This window comes from Megachile rotundata, chromosome 2 (genome assembly GCF_050947335.1).
Source record: "Megachile rotundata isolate GNS110a chromosome 2, iyMegRotu1, whole genome shotgun sequence".
Taxonomy (NCBI): Eukaryota; Metazoa; Arthropoda; class Insecta; order Hymenoptera; family Megachilidae; genus Megachile; species Megachile rotundata.
The window spans coordinates 17,509,932-17,530,854 of NC_134984.1; the positions used below are offsets into that span (position 1 = coordinate 17,509,932).

Consider the following 20,923-nt stretch of genomic DNA (forward strand, 5'->3'; position numbering starts at 1 on the left):
ATTAAAAGAATGTACCTCCTTTCTCGATTTATACTTTTATTGTCCTTTTTTGTGAGTAACAATTATTTATACCTTGTACAATAACTATTGTAATAATTATTTATATTTTGTGTTTACTGTTAGTTATTATACATAATAGTGGTTACAAAACGTTATGCATTGTAGTGCTTCAACAAGTAAGCGAGTACGATAAGGTCTGGTATATAGTTAAGTAGTTAATTGCTTAAACGACAAGATTATTGTAAATTTATAGTGAACACTTCTGTTATGAACAGGTATCGTTAGTTGCATTGATAAATATTAAATTAATTAGGTGAACGGATTCGGTAGGTCTAGTTAGATGACGTTTCTATAGGCACTTTTAGAGTGCTGTAACTAGGAACTTCAATGGCGTAGGCGGGTTGGTTGTTCTCGATCACGAAAATCGCACCGTTCTTTCCGTTCTCGATTAACTGAATGATGGCACTTGCTACGTGTTCTGGTCTGTTAACAGAAAATTAGCATTGTTAATATAACTGTGTTATATAAAAATATTTTTACATAAACGAGGAACAAGCAAAGAAAAGTAGTGTGTCTTATTTGAAACTTTTCTAAAAATTTACTTGCTATTTTTGCAAAAATTTATGTTAAAATCTGTTTATAATTTGGCAAAGATTTATTTTTAAATCTGCTCAAAATTTTGCTTAGATTTATTTGAAAATCTGCTTAGAATTTTGCAAAGCTTTATTTCAAAACTTATTTTTAAACTTGCTAAAAATTTTACAAAGACTTATATCAAGATTTATTCTTAAACTTGCATAGAATTTTTCAGAGATGAATTCTAAAATCATAAATTTTGCAGATTATTAAAAATTTGCTCCCTAACTTCATCTCATGAATTTTGCAAAATTCCATTAAAAAAAGTATCCGTCATCTAAATAAAGTTTCATAAATTCATGCTCCAATTTCTCCGATTACAGCAGCACAGATAAGACTTTCAAAATGAAAGGGTATTTCTCTTCAAATATTTTGAGGTCCGATACGTTATCGGACATTTTAGGTATTTACAAATAATACTATGGAATATGGAACAGTAAATACGACTATTTGCATTTGGTTTTCAAGTTAGCGTATGAGAGCACAAATATTTACTGTACTACTTATCTGCTTTCCACGAATAGAATATCTAGGATCTTCTATTTACTATAATTGTTTGATCAACATTTAGTGTTTTGATTTCTAGTAAAAGTCAAGCATAGATTTTATTACGGTTGTTTCTGCATAGTAGTCATTGCGTTAGCCGCAGTTTCTTCGTCGAGAAGATCCATGGCGTGCTCTTTCGTTGACATGAATCTGGCGGCCATTGCTGTTGTGGTGAGCCCAGGACATATCGTCAACATGCGAATGCCGGTTTTCTCGTAATAATGCTGTCAATAAAACATTCAAGTCCGATCCAAATTCAGACATCAATAAAACAGAACGGATAAGAAACGTATAAGATAAAAAGTAGGTAAAAATAGAATGATAGATAAAAAATGTACAAGAAGCAATCGAAGTGTTATTAACCCCTCTATGACATCGAATCAGACTCGTTACACTAACAAACCTAAATCTTGCATAAAGAGCTTTGAGTTCCAACTGTAACTTGTATAATTGATCACTAAATCTGAAATGTACCTAACGTTATTTATTTGAACACTTTATTTGAACACTGCAGTAATCAGCGACTGCCAAAAAAATTAAGTGTTGCATTATGCAAGTTTAAATTAAATCTCTGGCAAGTTATAAAAACATAAGAATCTCTTCAATAATATTAAAATCAATTATTGTGACTATTCAGAGATTTTGGCTATTGAAATTATAATTGTTACATTTGAACAGTGAGTGCGTTACGACTCGTCAAAGTAAGGGGTTAAGCAGATGTTAATTGTGATGCTTATTTGTCGAGTACATAATGCTCCGTAATATTCCTGTAATTTTTATACCTTCAACGACTGAGTGAATCCAACAATCGCGTATTGGGTGCCACCATAAATTGGCGCTATAGGTATGCCCTCGAGGCCAGCGACGGAAGACATATTCACTATGGTTCCGCCATTACCGCCCTTATATTTCCCCATAGTATGCAGTCCCAGAATTGTGCCGTGAACGATGCCTTTCTAGAGGGATAACTCGATTTTAATTAACTCTTTGCACTCGAAATTATTGTTTGCAAACAATATAAGTTAATATTGTTGCAGTATATTAACCAGTTAAGTGCGTTCGACGTATATACACATGGGACCAAACATCTACTGCGGTGCGTTTGAATAACGTATTCAGAAACGAATTGTTTTTTTGACGAATAAAAATGTAATCCTTCCTCGTTTTTCTTGAAATGTATAATAGTACCATTTGCCCTGCGTTCGACGTGTATACGCGTCGTTGCTTGTTTTTAATTCCGCACCCTTTTGAAATTAAATTCCACAGTTAACTGGTTAAATAAAATGTTAAATTCTGAGGTTATTATTTTTCTGCTAATAATTTCTACTATTTCACTATGTTCATGCATCACAGTAGCATTATTATAGAATTAGCTAATTCTTATTTCAAATTATTCTATTAAATCAAACGGTGCCTGAGAAAAGCCTTTCAAGTGCAAAGTGTTAACACAATTAATTTTCAAACGCAGCATTTCTCGATAAGAAATCAATTTTCTTGGTATAATTGTTTTCTAACCACGAGCAGAAATTATGTAATGTCTCTGGCAGAACGTAAATATTGAATTGCTTACGTAATTAACGTCGACCATGATCTCCCAGTCAGCGTCATCCATAATTCCAGCAATGTTTATGACAATATCTAGGCGCTCGTAAGTGTCGATAACTTTCTTGAACGATTCTGTGCAACAGTTGATTAATATTCACTATTATCTGAGATTGTACTTTATTCGTCACGTTCAGACGTGATAATGATTATATATAGCAATGATGACTGCGTTTTTGGTGTCTTTTTTTAAATAGAATGATAATTTCGCGAAGGGGATTTTTTGAGAAATTTAGATCTCTTGTGGCTAATTTAGATTACTGCAGCAATTACATAATGATACTTAGAGATTTATTTGTTTATTAATAAAAATTTATTATTAATATAAAATTTATTATTAATAATGGATTTACTGTTCAGTTTGTTTGGGGGATGAAAACTTGTGTTATCATTCTATTTGTTTATTAATAAAAATATGTAGTCTTGCACAAATTTTTAGTTGATAAAAATTGTCATGTAAGTAGTATATTAATCAATCACTAATACTGTGATATAATTTGTTAAGAGAAACAGAAATTGCTGTAGAATTTATCCATTAAAAAAAGCAAAAATTACCATACAACTTGTACGTCATTAAAAACAGAGATTGTTATACAATTTGTCTATTAATAAAAACAGAAATTATCATACAACGTGTACTTCATTAAAAACAGAAATTATCACACAACTTGTACATTAATTAAAAAAAATTCCCATGTAATTTGTCCATTAATAAAAACAGAAATTGCTATACAACTCGTACATTAATTAAAAAAAAATTCCTATGTAACTTGTCCATTAATAAAAACATTGCTACACAATTTGTCCATTAAATCATTATACAACTTTTCATTGATAAAAAGTAGTAACTTAACTTGTTCAAGAGTAAACACTGAAATATAAAAGTTCAGTAAATAACTGAAATTATGTTCATTAATGAACACTGAAATTACTAATATTATTATGCAGATTGTTCATTAGTAATAATTACCTTTCAATTGTTCGCTCTTTGCCACATCACAAACTACGAATATTGCACGGTCTTTCCCGAATTCGTTGTTCAAGTCTGCAGCTGCGCTTTCGCCACCGGAGTCTGCTAAATCTAACAGAGCTACGGCCTGAAATTGAAAAAGTCATCTTAAAAAATAAATATTAGTAGACAATCGTTTTCTACAAATTTTCAAGTGATATCATAAAAAAATCGAATCACGTTAATACTTGTTCAAGCTTCATTTTAAAACTTTCAAAACGAAACTCACTCGAAGACTAATCAAATTACAGTAACAAAATTGTAGATACAGTTAGTGTAAAAAGTATTCGTACAGTAATTAATTTCAACAAAAATGTTGTGAAACGTCATTTATTAACAAAATTTGATCAAATAAAAAATACATACACATTCTTACATAGAATACATCGACATCTAAGAATATGTATGTATTTTTTATTTGTTAAAATTTTATTAATAAATGACGTTTCACAACATTTTTGTTGAAATTAATTACTGTATGAATACTTTTTACACTGACTGTATTTGTGTAGTTATGTCATAGTCTAAAAAAATGAAGATCCTTCACATAATCCAATTTATGATAGGTTGTGAATTATCAAGGATTTCATGACTTATTAGTGGACTGCAGATTTTTGCACCAGAATATCACCATAAAATTTTCATCGCCCTAAACGTTCACCACAGACCACACTTCTCTAAGAACAGCAAAAGCCACATCTAACTGTTGCGAAATTAGAAACCTTTCCGAAAAGTTTCAACTTGAATCAATGAATTCAATTTCTAAATAAAATTATCAATAAAAATAATTACCTTAGCTCCATTTTTGAGAAGCTTCCTAGCAGTGCAGAATCCAATGCCGTTCGCTCCTCCGGTGACTAAAGCAACTTTGTCTTCGATGCTCATGATCGCCGCTAAAAAATCGATTTCACCGAAAATCTACGAACAACCCGATCGAAATGGCGATTTAGTGACAATGTTATGAACGTTGCCTCGCGAATCACGGTTGCGAATATATTCCGAGATGAAGGCGCACCTCGTCGAGTGTCGCGGTGGACGATGAAATTCGAGAAATCGAGAATCAATCGTACGAGATTGAATGTCTCGCGGATATCGATGGGATAACGTGACCACGGGATCCGCTGGTAAACAGGATCGAATTTATGCCGATCGTGCGAAAAAATTCGGCACAAGGTGGCGACGCGTCCACGATACACCGTTTATTTCTGTCGATTTATTGAGTTACCGATGTGCGTTTCAGATCGGCGTTCTTGGCTGGAAAATCGAATGACCGTGCGAGAGAGCGAAGCATGCAATGTGTATCGATTTCATAGGAACTGGCGAGGTAAATATGTGGGTAAACGTAGCGAAAGAAATTAGTCTTTGTCATCGAATAATGTGTGAAGCCTGGTGAGGGTCATTGAATTTCACTGTACTTTTAATGTTAATAGTTTGTACACTTGGTCTCTTTAAATATTTACAATTTAGGGATATGGGGATATGGGGATTTGGGGACGTAGGAATTTAGGGAGATAGGAATTTGGGGATGTAGAGAGTTGGGGAGGTAGGGATTAGGGGACGTAGCGATTTGGGAACGTAGGTATATGGGGACGTACCGATTTTGGGACGTTGGGAATTGGGGAATGTGAGAATTGGGGGATGTGGGAATTGGGGAATGTGGGAATTAGGGAATATGGAATTGGAGAATGTGGAAATTGGGGAATGTGGAATTGGAGGATGTGGAATTGGGGGATGTGGAATTGGGGGATGTGGAATTGGAGAATGTGGAATTGGGGAATGTGGGAATTGGAGAATGTGGGAATTGAGGGATGTGGAATTGGGGAATGTGGGAATTGGGGAATATTGGAATTGGGGAATGTGGGAATTGGGGGATGTGGAATTGGAGAATGTGGAATTGGGGAATGTAGGAATTTGGGAATGTGGAATTGGGGAATGTGGGAATTGGGGAATGTGGGAATTGGGGAATGTGGGAATTGAGAGATGTGGAATTGGAGAATGTGGGAATTGGGGAATGTGGGAATTGAGGAATGTGGGAATTGGGGAATGTGGAATTGGTAAACGTGAAAATTGGGGAAAGTGGAAATTGGAGAACATGGAAATTGGGGATGTAGGAATTTGTACAAAATCCAAATTACACACTTTCCCATAAATCCAAAAAATGATTTCCATGTTTGTTTCAACTACCAGAAAACATATCATTTCTTCTTCGATTTCTTTTCTATATTACAACTTTGAGCTTCCGTTAATTTACAAGCCATTGAAGTATCGACGCAAGGGGATCTCACCCTCACAGGACAGTTCTGAAATTGTAATACAAAAACTTGTAATAATATTCACTGTATAATACTTGCTGTAAGGAATAAAAATTAGTCACTTGTGCTTCGTAAACTTTTGGATCGACTTTCTCGCCCTCCTTCTTGGGGAAGTGAATTAATCTAGGGATTTTGTGGACGCTAATCGCTGATTCCACTACCCATGTACTTCCATTTTCTGCCCAAGCTAGTATGTATGTTAAAGCTGGTCCTATTTGATGTTTCCTAAACGCAGATATTTTAATTATTTTTTATTATGTAGTTAATTTATCTTATTCATTCTTTGTGATACCATTTGTATCAATATTCTTGTACATCGTGTATTAATATTCTTGACATTTTTAATGCAATTTAATGAAATTTTGCTTACTCAGTTGGTATACACTGAGGTAGTTTGCACGTCTTTTTATTTGGTATACTTTCAGGAATGTCTGGTAACCCTAACTCGGCGAATAATTTGTCTGTGGGGCAAACAGCTATTAAACGAACTCCAGTGTCTTCCACTCTATTCTCGTCCTTCAAGTTATTAGATTATTAAAATTTTTAATGTTTATATTAATGTTTAAATACTGATTTCAGATACCGCGAAATCCATGGTCACTTCTATGACTGGTTCTTTCCTGCAATAAATGGGGAACGGGTCTTGTGGCCAGCCGAGGAATCCAAAAATACTTGCACAACTTATTATTGTTCCACCAGAACCACCGTGATTTTTCCCTAGAAGCTTCATCGCCATGCGAATCGTTCTGGCTGTGTAATTCTGTTTGAATTTCCATTTGATTTAAAATTTAATATTTCTATTCTTAATTATAATTATTAATTCATTTCAAGTTTAAGATTTTTTAAATCTTCAAAAACTTCAAAATTTTTGAGATCTTTAAGATCTTTTTTTCTATAATTAATTTCAATTTTGCAAGAGCAATATTTATAACATTTCTGTCACAAATACCTCATTCTTCTTCTTATCATGGCCGCATTTCAAGGGAAGCCTTTTCTTGTCCAGATTATTAAAGACAACATCGACCTTTTTTAACTTATTGAACGCTTGTCTCAAACCAGCTATGTTATTAAAAAGGACTATAAACATTTTACGTGACTCAAAAGTTTGCAAAGCAACAAATCATTGTTATTAACCTTCGAATTGACAGTGGCTTCTTATATCGCAGTGGATGAACTGGGCGCGACCTTTACCATAAGAATTACACAATTTTTCTGCTGTCATTAGACCTTCCTCGCAATCGTCATCCGCTATCACAACATTCTGTTCGATTAAAAATTGCAATGTTCTTTTTATTCATTTTATTTTTATTCATTATAGATAAAACGGAGACTAACACAGGCTCCTTTGCACAGAAGATGATCGGCGGCTGCAAAACCGAAACCTTCGGAACCTCCTATTATTAATATATTTTTGCAACATGGTTCGAGAATGGGTTTTGGCAGATCATCACTGAAATTTTATTAAAACAATTACTTAAACATACTGACACTTAAAAACAATTATGTATATCAAATATATTTAAAAAGACTAAATATTTTTTACTCTTTAAATTCCTCAAACACTTTTTGAATACGTAACAATTTTTGAATACATAATTCAATAATGGTAAATGATATCTCCTCAATGTTGACTACTTAATTATTATTCAAACTATATTCCAAAGACCTTTCACGGTTTCATAATTAATCAAGTTATTACTCTTAAAAGAGTCGTCATGCAGAGTACTAAAAAATCTGCTAATATTTAATTCATCTTACTGAAATGAAGAACAAAAAAAATATTTAAAAAAAGATCGTCAGACGATTAGTTCTCAAACATTTCGAAAAATGGTTCCTACAAGAATTAAAAATATCGAAGATACATTTCAGTATCTTTGAAGAAATATTTCAGAATCTTCAACTATAAAAATATATTTCAAAATAAAGACAAGATTTTAATAATACAGCTTCACCAATTCGGAGGTCTAATGATCTTCATCCCCTCCTCCATTTTGTTTTTCTTCTTCCGCCGCGCCATGTTGTTCACATGGAATCGACAGCGTTTAATTGTCCACGGATTTCTAAAAACAATTTGCAATTCCTCTGACAATCCATAATTAAATCAAGCTTTTAGCGAGCCTATCTGCGATCATTTGTGCGAGAAGGTATCGCGTTCAAGTTGCTTACCTTGAATTTTTGCTAACAATGTCGATAAGGAGCGAGGTTACGCGTCGTGACAGCATCCTGGAAGCTAGAATTCTTTCTCTAATTATACAATGTATCTCATTTCAAGACGTCTAGGAGAGACTTGGATTTTTATAAACAAGAATTTAGAGGATTCGATCGAAATTTAATTTTGAATCAATTTTATTGGTACGTTTATAGGAATTGCATGTTGATTTTCATTTTTTTGGGATCGATTTACCGTGCATGTGTTCAAGGAATGCAAGGATAAATGTGGTTTAGAGTTTCTTAGAAAAAGCTATGCACTTTATTGGCTAGGCTTGCAGCATACATTCCGAGCAAATCATAACAAAACCAACAATTTCCACTAGCTACGACTGCATCGTCGATTAAGATTACGCAATGCTATATTCGAGTGCGATTGATCCTCGATATTGAACCCCTTCGATCCTTTCGCTGGAAAAATATCAATTTCATACTCGAAAGTATTTTTTTGAACGATTTTACAAATTTTGTTCTACTTTCTTAATTAGTTAGGGTACAGGGATACAGTAGACTCTCGTTATATTGCCCTTTTTATGGCGAAGTTTCTGATGGCTGTTGAACGTAGGGGTTTATGAAAACATTTGCATTGACTGGTTAGGTTAGGCGGCAATATAGGAAGAGTTTATTGTGAAATTTTAATCATGGGCACCGTATAAAAATTACTTTGTATGAAATAAGTTTATGTATAACTCTTACTTTATATAAGTTACTTCATATAAAATAAATTACTCTTTATATAAAGTAAGTTCATAAATAAAGTAAGAGAAACTTGATAAACATACACAAACTTTGCTTACAAGGAAAAGTTATGTAAAATATTTTTATAAAATAGTGTTTCAGCTGTAAAATATTCTTAATAGAATACAATATTTCGCCAGAAAGAATTGTAGGAATTTGCAAGGAAATTATTGAAAAGTATAGAACTAGCAAAACACTACTTTCAACCTCAAACTTGAACTCAACTCCAAGTTTCAGTTTTAGTTTCGACTCCTGATTTTCAACCCCAAAAAATGATTACTTTCCAAGTAGCTCACTTATCAATTAATTTTCGCAAATATAATTACAACGAGAGGATAAAGGGTTCGATCGAAGATTGGACGATTAAAATGTATAATAATTGTGACTTGTGCATCGAAGACACCGAGTTTAGGCCTCGACTTCGCGCGTCAATATACGTTTATTTCATTGGTGGTCTCAAATATTCGTATCAAAATTACGAGCACACTATTTTTATGAACTGCAATAAATGTCAATAGTTCCTCTACAAAAAACATATTCAAGATTCAATTGGAGTATTCAATTCAAATCAGTTTTTTCGAAAAAAGAAATATAAAACGTTTGGACAAAGTACGAAAGTTGACTTAGAAATACGATCTTAAGGTTAGGACTTTGGACTTGATGAGTTTTTACGCGTTTTACGATCTGATTTGTATAAAATCTTAAAAATATTTGGACTCAGCCTCGACGGAGGCGATTTGTGTAAACAATACTTGTACATTTAAATAAAACAGTCATCTCATTTTTGGCATTACGTTTCAAAATACACACCAAAGTGATATCAGTTTCAAGTATCTCAATTTTAGTCGACATTTTACAGTTACACAATTTTCTTACATGTATATAATAGAGATAAGAAGAGGACGCATATAATTTTTTTAAAATTGCTTCTTTCTTCGTTAGGTTTTATGTTTTAACCCTGGAAGCGTTTCTGAGTCTCGATCCAGACTTCTAAAACTTGCAAGCTGGGTCTCAACCCCAATTTTTTCATTTCAGATTATTTGTTTTAACAAATTTAGTTCAAGTCAGTCACTGAAATTTTTACAACAATATCCAAGGAAATATTATCAAATTTTTTAAATGTTTAGGGCAGTTAAAGTATTTTATGGTATATTTGTAATGGTAAAAAATATAAAACGAGAACGAGGGATGTTAAACTACAGGTCAGAAAAGACCTCCACGCTGTTCGAGGGTTAAAATTATTTCCTCACAGTACACTTTGATGCTTTCGAAAGAAAGCAAAGACTAAACAAATTTCTTTCGCGAAAAAGAAATTCATCACGATCAAAATTTCATCCCGATCAAAAACCAATATATTGTTACATAAGTGTACCGTTATCAATTTCAAACACTTATTACATACTTATTGCAGTGACCATTAAAATTGATTAATAAAGGTTCGAAGCAATCGAACACGTTTGATTGATGTGTTTATTTAAAAAGTTTGAGAAATGTTTTCAAAGGCTGTAAAAAAGGTGTCAGAGATCCACCGATGCACCTTCTTAAGGACTATCTAAGCAAGGCTCTTTGATCTGATATATAATCAAAGAGATCCTTATTAATCTGCCGTGGGAATTACGTAGTACAGCGGAGTCTCGCTATATGGCCGGGGAGAGGTTGCAAGTTTTAGATTTTGAGTGATGAAGATTTGGGAGATTTGGAAATTTGGGAATTTGGGATATGGGGAATTAGGGATATGGGGAATTAGGGATGTGGGGAATTAGGGATATGGGGAATTAGGGATATTGGGAATTAGGGATATGGAGAATTAGGGATATGGGGAATTAGGGATGTGGGGAATTAGGGATATTGGGAATTAGGGATATTGGGAATTAGGGATATTGGGAATTAGGGATATGGGGAATTAGGGATATGGGGAATTAGGGATATGGGGAATTAGGGATATGGAGAATTAGAGATATGGGGAATTAGGGATATGGGGAATTAGGGAATGGTGAACTTAGAAATTTGGAAACTTGAGAATTTGGAACCTTGGGAATTTGGACCCTTGGGAATATGGAATCTTAGGCATTTGGAACCTTGAAAATTGGAAACCTTGGAAATTTGAAATCTTGGGAAATTGAAACCCTGGGAATTTGGAACCTTGGGAATTTGAAACATTGGAAATTTGAAACCTTGGAAATTTGAAACCTTGGAAATTTGAAACCTTGGAAATTTGAAACTCGGGGAATTAGAAAACCTTGAGAAAAAAACAAAAACTTATAAAACCTTCCTCTCTCCCAGTGCCACATAGCCAGTCGCCATATCAAACATAAAAAAGTGTCGGAAATATGTTACAAAGTGTGTTCCATAGGAAAAATGACGGCAGTCGAAAATTTCAAATTTCGGTTACACCTTAATTTGAACACTTCAATTCTCACCGAAAAATCATTCAATTCACAATCAATATTACAGCGTGAAAAATTCTTTTTCCCATAAAATCAGTTCGAAATCCAAAATTGCACGCTCATCAACATAATTCCCATTAAAAAATTCAACCACCGTTTACAGGGTAGTTTAAAATCGGTCCCTGAAAATTTCTCTGATCGATTAACAACAGAATTTTTCGCATAACTCTCGCTTTAAAATCGATGCAAATTAGTCGCAAGAACATTGCAACTTGTGTGAAATGAATGTTCAGAAAATCATTCGAATCAGAGTAGTCTCTTTGGCGATGAAACGTGTCGATGAATTAATTTTTAATCGATCAACGCGTTGTATTTAGGTTTCACGCGTATTCTGACGTGGTCTCCATTGAGCAATCGATCCATCGATCCTCGGGAACTCCTCAGCGATCCGTAGGGCTCCTCAGCAATTTTCGACTATAATTTCGGTACATTCGCGATTATGGTACGGCACAGTTTACTTGTATTCAAGCGAGGAAGGATCCACGTGATTCGTGGAGATGCTAGGATCTTTTAATTCTCCGGGAATGTGATTTCGCGGGGTGGCTGGTCCTTTTCGACCAACCACACGCTGCCGCTTTTGCCTGTGTTCAGAATGTGGATCAACGCCTTTGCCACGTGCTCCGCTCTGCAAAATATATCACATTGTATCACATATTTTTTTATGTAACATTTATCGTATCACATATTTTTGTAACTGACATTTATCGTGTGACATATTTTCATAAATGACATATATGTATAGTGTCACATATTTTTGTAAGTGACGTATATTGTGTCACATATTTTCTTCAGGAAATCAATTCGCTTCTGAAGTTCAACTTCAAAATTTATATTGTGAATTGTATTGATTAAGTTGAACTTCAGTTGGGCTAAATTATTTTCATTGTTATTAAAAGCTAGCTGATAGACGTTTATATAATTTCAAGATATATCTTCCATGACAATAATAAAGTTCTCTAATCTTTGTATACTGTACTTTCTGTAAAACTTTATATAATAAGCATCTATTACTTGATCCATTATGTCTTTGATAACAGTGAAAATAATTAAGGTGTCCATTTTAAACGAGACTCTGTATACAACAAAAATTTTGCAACATCTAATTAAATCTTAAAATGTTTCCAAAGTAAAAGACATCTTCATTTCATTAAAAAAGTTACTTCATATATGTCAATATTTTTGACCTTTTTAAAGCATTAAAGTTCAAAAGTGTACAAACGTTACTTTGTAAGTTAACAATGTTAAGTTTCAAACTTTTATGAATATTTTGCAGTCTGTTAAAATTTATGTTTTGAGTAATTTAATCAATTAACAGTTTGTACCAGTGAGATGTGGGGTAAACATTGTTATTGATGTTATTTACCTCTGAGGAACTGAACTGGCTACGTCACTGCGCCAGGCGTCTTCGTATCTAGCCCACAGCAACTGTTTGGTTACGTTCCCCAGTAATTTGCTATCTGTCGCACTTGGGCACAATGCCATTACCTTCACTCCGGTTAAATCCACATGGTATTGATGCTACGGTAAACAATAACAGTGTCAGATAATTCCAAGTGTTTATCGCGTCTCATTTCGCAATTGATAATGAAAACAGCATTTACGAACGTAACCTACAATTTGAATTTTATCAAATTATTTATATAGACTTTCTTCTGAGAAATGTATTCGAAAAATAGGATTAGAAAATTCTAGGTTTGTAGAAAAATAGATGGACATTTTTTGTGGCTAATAATTGAGACACTATTAAGAGTTTTCAATTTTCTTTTAAAATATATTTGTTCATAACGAAGTTGCATTATTATAGACACGTTTGTATTATTATCACACATATATTAACATTGTGTGCACAAATTTTATGACTGTTATTATTAAAGTATATGCACATATTTTTTTATTATGTTGTACTGTATATGTTGCTTTCAGTAATTGATACTTTTTGAAATATTTTTTTTTATGAAATAATAATTTTAATAAAAGCTTTCCATTTTGTGAAAAGGGTCTTACCCCGAACGCCCTGGTGAAGTTAACAATCGCCGCCTTAGTGGCAGAATAAATTGGTACACTGGCATAAGGGTTGATGCTGACGTTGCTTCCAATATTAACCACGATTCCACCCTGGCCACCCTTGTCCGTCCCCATAAATCGCTGGGCAAGCAAAGTTCCACGGATCACACCGTTCTGTAACAACACAAAATTGTTCATTTCACTATCAACGAAAAAACAAAATGAAAAATTCAAAGTACAAAAATAATAGATTATTAAAAATAATAGATAATTATATCAGCTATAATTTGAAAATTACTCACGACATTAATATCGACTTCCAGCTCCCAAAATCGATCGTTCATGATTCCAGCATTGTTGATTACGATGTCGATGTGACCAAACGTTGCCATCGTCGTTTGAAAAGATTCTATAAAAGCAATTTATCTGACTTGTGTTTGATTATTCGTTTTATGTAGTGTTACCTTCGAACTGTGAGTAGTCTGTGACGTCACATTGACAGAAGATTACTCGATCTTTTCCGTATTCCGCGGACAAAGTTTCTACTACCTTATCACCCTCATCTGCAATTATATCGCATATGGACACCTGTACACAAAGGAAATTATTATAGCGACAGTTTCGTTGGGATAACTTTACAATATTTTTATTTATAATAGTTGGTGTAATACAAAAATTTCTTTAGGGATGCATTTCGTTAATTATTATAAGTTTATGGGTTTTAAGGTGTATTTTATAGAGAAGTTAATTAAGGTTATTTTATCTGGGAATTAACTTAGAAAATTTCAGGTGTTCTTACATTTGATGATGTTTGAAAATTTAATATTTCAGACTTAATAATTTTTTAGAGTTCATGCAGGTTTCAGAATATTTAATATTGCATATGTTTAGTCATTTTAGTAATTTAAAGTAATTTTTCAGATTTAATAATTTCATCAAATGGAACATCTTACATTTAACATTTTATCTAACAATTAACAATGATATAAAATAAGATTTAATATCAAGGAACTAAATATGTTAAACGAAATAATTTGAAGAAACCGTATTGAGCGATCTAGCAGCAAGATCCGTAATCCGATCAAAGCCGTAATTCATTCAAAAACAATAATAAACGGTCTATCGAAGAAACCATTACTCTCGTTAGCGTGCAATTATTATTTCCGAGAAGTCGGTCAGAAATGGCGATAAAGCGTACTCTTCGATGGGGAGAGATCTAAATATAAGCCAGTTATTTCGAAGCACGAAGCGTTGGAACATTCATGGAGCGATATACTAAGTCAAGGTTATATCCTTAAGGAGCTTTTACGATTACGATTTTAACGTCCTTAGCACCTTTTTATACAATGGTGCCCCATAGGGTAAACTCTTATTAACATCACTTGATCAACGAGATAATTAAGTGAAAAATTCATCGAGTTAAATCGTTTTCTAAGATAAAGTTTTACTTACTTTAGCACCTTCTTTTAACAATTCTATGGCACACGCTTTGCCGATGCCAGAAGCGGCACCCGTCACCAGGGCAACTCGCCCTTTTACGTCCATCTTTGTTAGACCCTTATCAACTTCTTGTCTGCAAATGCAAAAACAATGTATTCGTAATGGAACAAGTAGACATAAATTTACAGTGGACCGTGTTATACTTTTTTCTCGTTCTACCTTCTTTACTATAACAAATAGAGTGTCAGTAAATTGTTTCTCAACAGATTTAATGCAGCAGTCAATTTATAGTTACTTAAATTATAATTCAAGCCTCTTTGCTTATTTTTTATCTATTTTTATAATAAGCAAGGTATAATAATTTTATTGTAAATGTTCATTCAATTTCAAATTATAAAAAGTATAATATATAATAATGTATAAGAAAGTATAATAATGGAGCTTGAACAGCTGTAAACTAGTTGCTGTACAGTAAAAAATAAGTACTCTAATGAACAAATTAAACAGTAACGTAATACAATTTATAAATGTTTCTATTAATTTTCAATAATATTCCAAATTTTATGGTGCTTCTATTTATTCGTACATGTGCTGTTTTCAATTTGATGATACAACTGTAAAACAGACTAAAAAAAGAACTTGAATTATCTACACAAAAATAAAAAATGTAATAGTTTAGATTAACACCTCTGTCATAAATAAAAGTTGCAAAAATTTTGCAAACTTGAGAAAATCTTAAATTTCCTCAAACTACACAAACATAAAAATGTCTTCCAATGACTTACTTTTCAAACTCCCTGTATCATCAAATCGTAAACAGCCTATACTCAAAGATGCCACAAAAATGTTTTCTATTTACAATTAATTTCCTCGATAACCAAAGCACTGAACGTGTCACATAAATTCGTCGACAAAATTCCGTATAGAATTAAAAATGGATGAAATGGTCCGACTTCGGTAGGCGAAAATTTAAACGACTTCCGGTCTGGTGGGACGTGTGATCGCTCGTGTGGGCAAAATCGAATTTCACCGTCTCGTTATAAGCATTTCGTAGTTGACTTGTCGGCGTCGAAGGGGATGCACGTCCGGGAATAAAAGCGACGATGCTCGACGCGACGCCGTGACTCACTGAATCCGCTTCGAAAACGACGTTTTACCGCACGCTTTGACCCCAGACTCCCGTCATACCGTGTCTACCAGGTTGTCTTTCACTAGGAACTCGTCGGAAACGCGATTTCCTATCGCTCGTTTTAGAAACGTGCCGAACTTTTCATAACGCGTTGCTTTTCAATGTGAAACATCTTTTGGCAATCTGATTAAAATAAATCGTAGATTTTCTTATCTTAGATTTGTCGTTTTATGTGGCTGGGATTGTTGAGATATCTCTGAACAAATATTTATTGGTGTAAAAGATACTTGTAGATGTTGATTTATATTTCATCCCTTATTTTTGGTTTAAAATTGTTATCATTGAAGTTTGAAGATTAGTATGTTCGTCAATTTATATCTTTTTCAAGTTGAAATTTTGTGTAGCTACATTCTTATATGTTTTTACAAGTATTTACAACTTTACAAATATTTATACCACCCAAACATATATTCTTCGTAAACTTTTATTTAAAATATTGAAGCTTGCAATTATTTCAGATATCTCTGTAGTGTAATAAACAATTTTACACTGAAAGTGATTAAATTAATACTTCATGATCTCAATAAGTGCTTTACAGATATCATATCTTCAATAAGCTTATCTTTCTTCGATAAGCACAATAGATTTACTTGATAAGATTTAGAAAATGATTTTCTAGACAAAATTCAATCGCACAAACTACTTTCATATACAATTTAAAGCTAAAATATCATAGCGATTGTAATATTTCTTACATACCGAACAATTTACCACGCATAAAATACAATGATCTTCTGTTTTCCTGTGAATCATAGATTTTATCTTCTTCGTGCAATTTACATTATGGAAATGTGTTCTGTTAATTACAGTATTAACTGAGGCCTTTTTATGACCATGAAGCACGGAAGTTTGTCGATATTACTAACGACCTGCCATGACCCTTGATTTTTCAATTTTTAAGAACATTTTTATTTATAACAATTAATAGTCATTTATAAGTTACATTTATTTAAACAATAAGTGTATGTAAATTTGTTAGAATTTTTTCATATGTTTTTCATATATGTAAACTTTTTAAAATTTATTTATGTGTTTCTCATATGTGAACATTTTTTAGAAGTTATTCGTATGTATTTCATATGTGTACATTTTTTAGAATTTAATTGTATGTACATTATATGTGAACATTTTTTTAAATTTATTCGTATGTGTTTCATATGTGAATATTTTTTAAAATTCATTCGTATGTGTTTCATATGTGAACATTTTTTAAAATTCATTCGTATGTATATTATATATGAACATTTTTTTAAATTTATTCACATGTGTTTCATATGTGAACATTTTTTAAAATTCATTCGTATGTATATCATATGTGAACATTTTTTAAAATTCATTCGTATGTATATCATATGTGAACATTTTTTAAAATTTATTCATATGTATTTCATATATGTACACTTTTCAGAACTTATTGATATGTCCTTCATATGTGCACATTTTTAACAATTCGCATATGTAAATTTCTCTAAAAAATACGTACAAAAATCGTCACTTAAGATCCTCATATCACCAAACGCCTAAAAATTTCTTTACTTCCAAGTCTCCCCCCAAAAAATGGTATAAAACGAAAGTAGAAGTGAAAGAATTTGAAGTTTTCGAGGGAGGATTCGAAAGCGAGGTCTGAATCACCCTCTCGCGAGGAAACAGAATCACTTCGTTTAATATTGCAGCCAGCGTGACAGCAGCGTGTCTGGCAGCTGTAGATAAACCGGCGAACACGTTCTACTGGGCGAGCATCAAAAAGGGTCCGATCTGAAAAATTCACGACGCCTCGATCGCTCGATATGTGGCTGGAGAAGTTGCGAGCTGCCGGCTGACACGCACCTTTCCTCCACTTTCACCTACGCTCCTCGAAAACACTCGACCACCATTAAGCACCCGGTCCCCACCCCGTTCCGGGAAAGTCGAGCAGTCCTCTGAAAAAAATTCTCCGACGCGGAAAGCCACGTCTGCACACGGAATTACAAAGAAGCCAGCCCACGGGCATCGAGTGTCGAGAAAGTAGCTCTGAATATTCTTCCGCTCTTTCGGTTTTCTCGATGGACGCTCAAGATTCGTCGCTGGCTTGGAAATTTTCAAGATATCTTGCGAATTTTTATAGACTGTGCTTAAGAATTTATCGACCTTACGTAGATTATGTATGAGCTTTCTGGGTAGATTTGAAATTAGTGTGGTTCTTTATTTGTTGTGAGAGAAAAGGTTCATATAAAATTTAAAGTTTTATGAGGTTCTATATATGTATTAACGATGATCAGTTAATGTTCCATATATGTATTAAGAAGGATCTTAATGTTCCACATATGTACCAAGAGTAATCACCTATTGTCCACATATGTGCTAAGAGTGATCACCTATTGTATCATATATGTACCAAGAGTGATCACTTAATGTTCCATATATGTACCAAAAGTGATCACTTAATGTTCCACATATGTACCAAGAGTAATCACCTATTGTACCATATATGTATTAAGAGTGATTAATTATAACTGGAACTTAAGATTTATTTTTGTTTCAGAATGAACGATATTTGGCACCCATTTGATCTTGATACGTCTTCGTAAAAATTTCACATGATCAACATATACGTGTTGTATTTCAAAATTTCCAGAAGCAACATATAATGAAGCAATGTAAAAAGTTGATATAAATATAGAATGTTTATGAGTAGATACTATCGTGCAATAACCCCTTAACTAATCGATAAATCAATAAATAAATGCACTACTATTTTCATACGCCAGAAAAATTTATGATAATATAAACAAATAAATTTTGCTTTCAATAAAGTGAACAATAATAATTGAAAGTGGGTTAAATGCTACATAAATTTAGCTATTAAAGAAATGCCTTCTGTGTACTTCTTTTTAAAACATTTAACTAACTTTGTGTATGTACTACAAGAAGTCCTGATTTTTCAAATTTCACACTAAAACGATTTTTAATACGTTTGCACCTTAATTTTCTCATTTAATCAGATTTCCAACCAGGATCACATAATCAGAAAGTACTTCAGTTAATTAGAATTCACAACCCCTTCACAAATCTTTCTCGCAGCCTCCCTAATCAGCATATACGTCCTTACAAAAATTGTCTTTCCAACCCCTCATTCAAGTCTTTCTCACAACCCCAATCAGCATATACGTCCTTGCAAAAATCTTTCCAACCCCCTCATTCAAATCTTTTTACATAAAAATAATTTTCCGCCTCATCCACCCCCGTAATTCACATCACGAACCCCTCACAATTGTCTTCAATGAATCAAAATTTACCTTCTGTTCAAATATTTTTGTAACATCCTTAATCAATGTATATGTTTTCACAAAAACAATTTTTCTCTACATTCATCCCTTTTAATCAGTTTAATATACCATTCAGCACTTTTTATAGTTCTCACAAAACTTTTTCAAGTTTCCACATCTTATCGTTTACTCAACTAATACTAGGACTTCAGAAAAATTAATTTTTATTCATATTTATTTTTTTTATATCACCAACTTTCTCATTTTCATAGATTTCACAACCCCTTTTTATATCTTCATTAAGAATCACAAAACTATCGTAGACTCAGTGAAGCCAAATGACAACCTTAGACTCACAATATTTTTAACCACCCCTACACCTGTATAAAAATTACCCTGTACATTCATTCCTTCCGATCAATTCGAGATACTTTACCAACTTCGTCCATTCACAAGCTCCTTCAAATTTTACACTTCTATAACAAAGAAATCTCATTCACCCTTATACTAGCACCCATCACAACCGTAAAATTTCTCAATGAATCCAAATGTACAATCCCTTATCCTAACTCACATTAACGCCTTCACAAAAATCTCAACATTCACCCTTCCAGATACCTTACCACTTCCTCGTCTATCCACACTTCACCCGTTTGCAGATCTCGCAACACTTTCTACGATAAAAATTGTTCACCCTGTCGGCGTCACAGAATCACCGATTCTTGAAAATTCGCCCCTTGCGTCACAATTCCTTTTTTTCAGAAGCGAAAAACCCACACAGCACTTTCCCCCGCGATTCGTACCTTTCGTTATCCTTCGATTCAGCGGTGAATCAGACTCCCCGCAACAGGCAGACCGCGTCGAAAGCGAAACGACGGGTCGAAAAGGGGTTGTGGGGGGGTTGGACGCGTTGTGGCCGCGTTGCAAGAGGGTGTGTTAACTGTCGTTGCCCGACAAGGTGTGGTTGACGGCCGCGAACGCACTGGCCTCGGTGTTCCGTCGCCTTTCACTGCTTCCCGGTGAACGTGTACACCCCACGGTGGCTCGTGATATTGATTGGCGTGGTTGCGTACCACGTGACTCGGTTTACCGGTGGACTGGGTGTTGTGTGTCTGCGTGTGTTGCGCCCTCGCCCTCGCCCTCTCCCTCGCAGCCCTTAACCTTCCGTCCGAGACCGTGGCTTTTCGTTTCGCGGCCCCGATAACCCATGGCCACGGATTTCGATCGGCTTAGGGTCCCTTCGACCCCGCCCTGTCGTTCCTCACGGATCTATTTTACTATTAATTAACAAAATTTTCAAATTTCTTTTACATTTTATTCGGAGACGATGGAATTTTTTATTTTAGTAAATTGGAAATTTTTTTCAGATTCCTTGGAGGATATATTTATGGTGATATTTACTGTCTGTTGGTATTTGGCTTTCTCGAGCATGTTTATGATGTTTCATTATTACTCGCGTTTATGATGTGTATGCATATTTCAACCCTCTCAGTGATAATTATGGTACATGTAATATTTATAAGGTTTATGATATTTATAATATTTAT

At 33.7% G+C, this 20,923-nt stretch overlaps 3 protein-coding genes and 1 long non-coding RNA gene across 9 annotated transcripts; 1 reads left to right on the top strand and 3 right to left on the bottom strand.

The window, feature by feature from the left end:
* Positions 1-19: 19 nt before the first annotated feature.
* Positions 20-4,705, bottom strand: LOC100874877 (15-hydroxyprostaglandin dehydrogenase [NAD(+)]-like). Its single transcript, XM_003699712.3, has 6 exons — positions 4,586-4,705; positions 3,755-3,881; positions 2,753-2,859; positions 1,965-2,138; positions 1,249-1,406; positions 20-483 (listed from the first exon to the last, which is right to left on the bottom strand). Exons 1-6 carry the CDS (start codon positions 4,676-4,678, stop codon positions 333-335), a joined length of 810 nt encoding a protein of 269 aa, XP_003699760.1. The 5' UTR covers positions 4,679-4,705; the 3' UTR covers positions 20-332.
* On the bottom strand, positions 4,586-8,492 carry LOC100874764 (alcohol dehydrogenase 1). Of its 3 annotated transcripts, none has more exons than XR_013041626.1 (10): positions 8,272-8,491; positions 8,058-8,165; positions 7,441-7,555; positions 7,240-7,366; positions 7,055-7,164; positions 6,689-6,865; positions 6,476-6,621; positions 6,168-6,330; positions 5,933-6,093; positions 4,586-4,711 (listed from the first exon to the last, which is right to left on the bottom strand). XR_013041626.1 is itself a non-coding variant. In XM_076542201.1 (10 exons), the coding sequence occupies exons 1-9, from the start codon at positions 8,325-8,327 to the stop codon at positions 5,989-5,991; spliced, it is 1,107 nt and encodes a 368-aa protein (XP_076398316.1). In that variant the 5' UTR covers positions 8,328-8,492; the 3' UTR covers positions 4,597-4,711; positions 5,978-5,988. The 3 variants fall into 3 exon arrangements, 1 of the variants encoding a protein (XP_076398316.1); XM_076542201.1 differs by having other exon boundaries at positions 4,597-4,711; positions 5,978-6,093; positions 8,272-8,492; XR_013041627.1 differs by lacking the exon at positions 4,586-4,711 and adding an exon at positions 4,913-5,047 and having other exon boundaries at positions 8,272-8,492.
* LOC143266666 (uncharacterized) lies at positions 4,791-7,635 on the top strand. 2 transcript variants are annotated; one of them, XR_013041630.1, is made up of 4 exons: positions 4,791-4,917; positions 5,034-5,117; positions 6,685-6,859; positions 7,424-7,635. It is a non-coding gene; the product is annotated as an uncharacterized LOC143266666 (long non-coding RNA). The 2 variants fall into 2 exon arrangements; XR_013041631.1 differs by lacking the exons at positions 4,791-4,917; positions 6,685-6,859 and having other exon boundaries at positions 4,977-5,117.
* A 60-nt stretch (positions 8,493-8,552) lies between the features above and the next one.
* On the bottom strand, positions 8,553-20,406 carry LOC100874649 (15-hydroxyprostaglandin dehydrogenase [NAD(+)]-like). 3 transcript variants are annotated; one of them, XM_012288513.2, is made up of 7 exons: positions 20,180-20,406; positions 14,955-15,075; positions 13,967-14,090; positions 13,805-13,911; positions 13,503-13,676; positions 12,862-13,016; positions 8,553-12,123 (listed from the first exon to the last, which is right to left on the bottom strand). In XM_012288513.2, exons 2-7 carry the CDS (start codon positions 15,045-15,047, stop codon positions 12,009-12,011), a joined length of 768 nt encoding a protein of 255 aa, XP_012143903.1. In that variant the 5' UTR covers positions 15,048-15,075; positions 20,180-20,406; the 3' UTR covers positions 8,553-12,008. The 3 variants fall into 3 exon arrangements, with proteins under 3 accessions (XP_012143903.1, XP_012143895.1, XP_012143889.1); XM_012288505.2 differs by lacking the exon at positions 20,180-20,406 and adding an exon at positions 15,802-16,194; XM_012288499.2 differs by lacking the exon at positions 20,180-20,406 and adding an exon at positions 15,728-16,194.
* Positions 20,407-20,923: the final 517 nt, after the last annotated feature.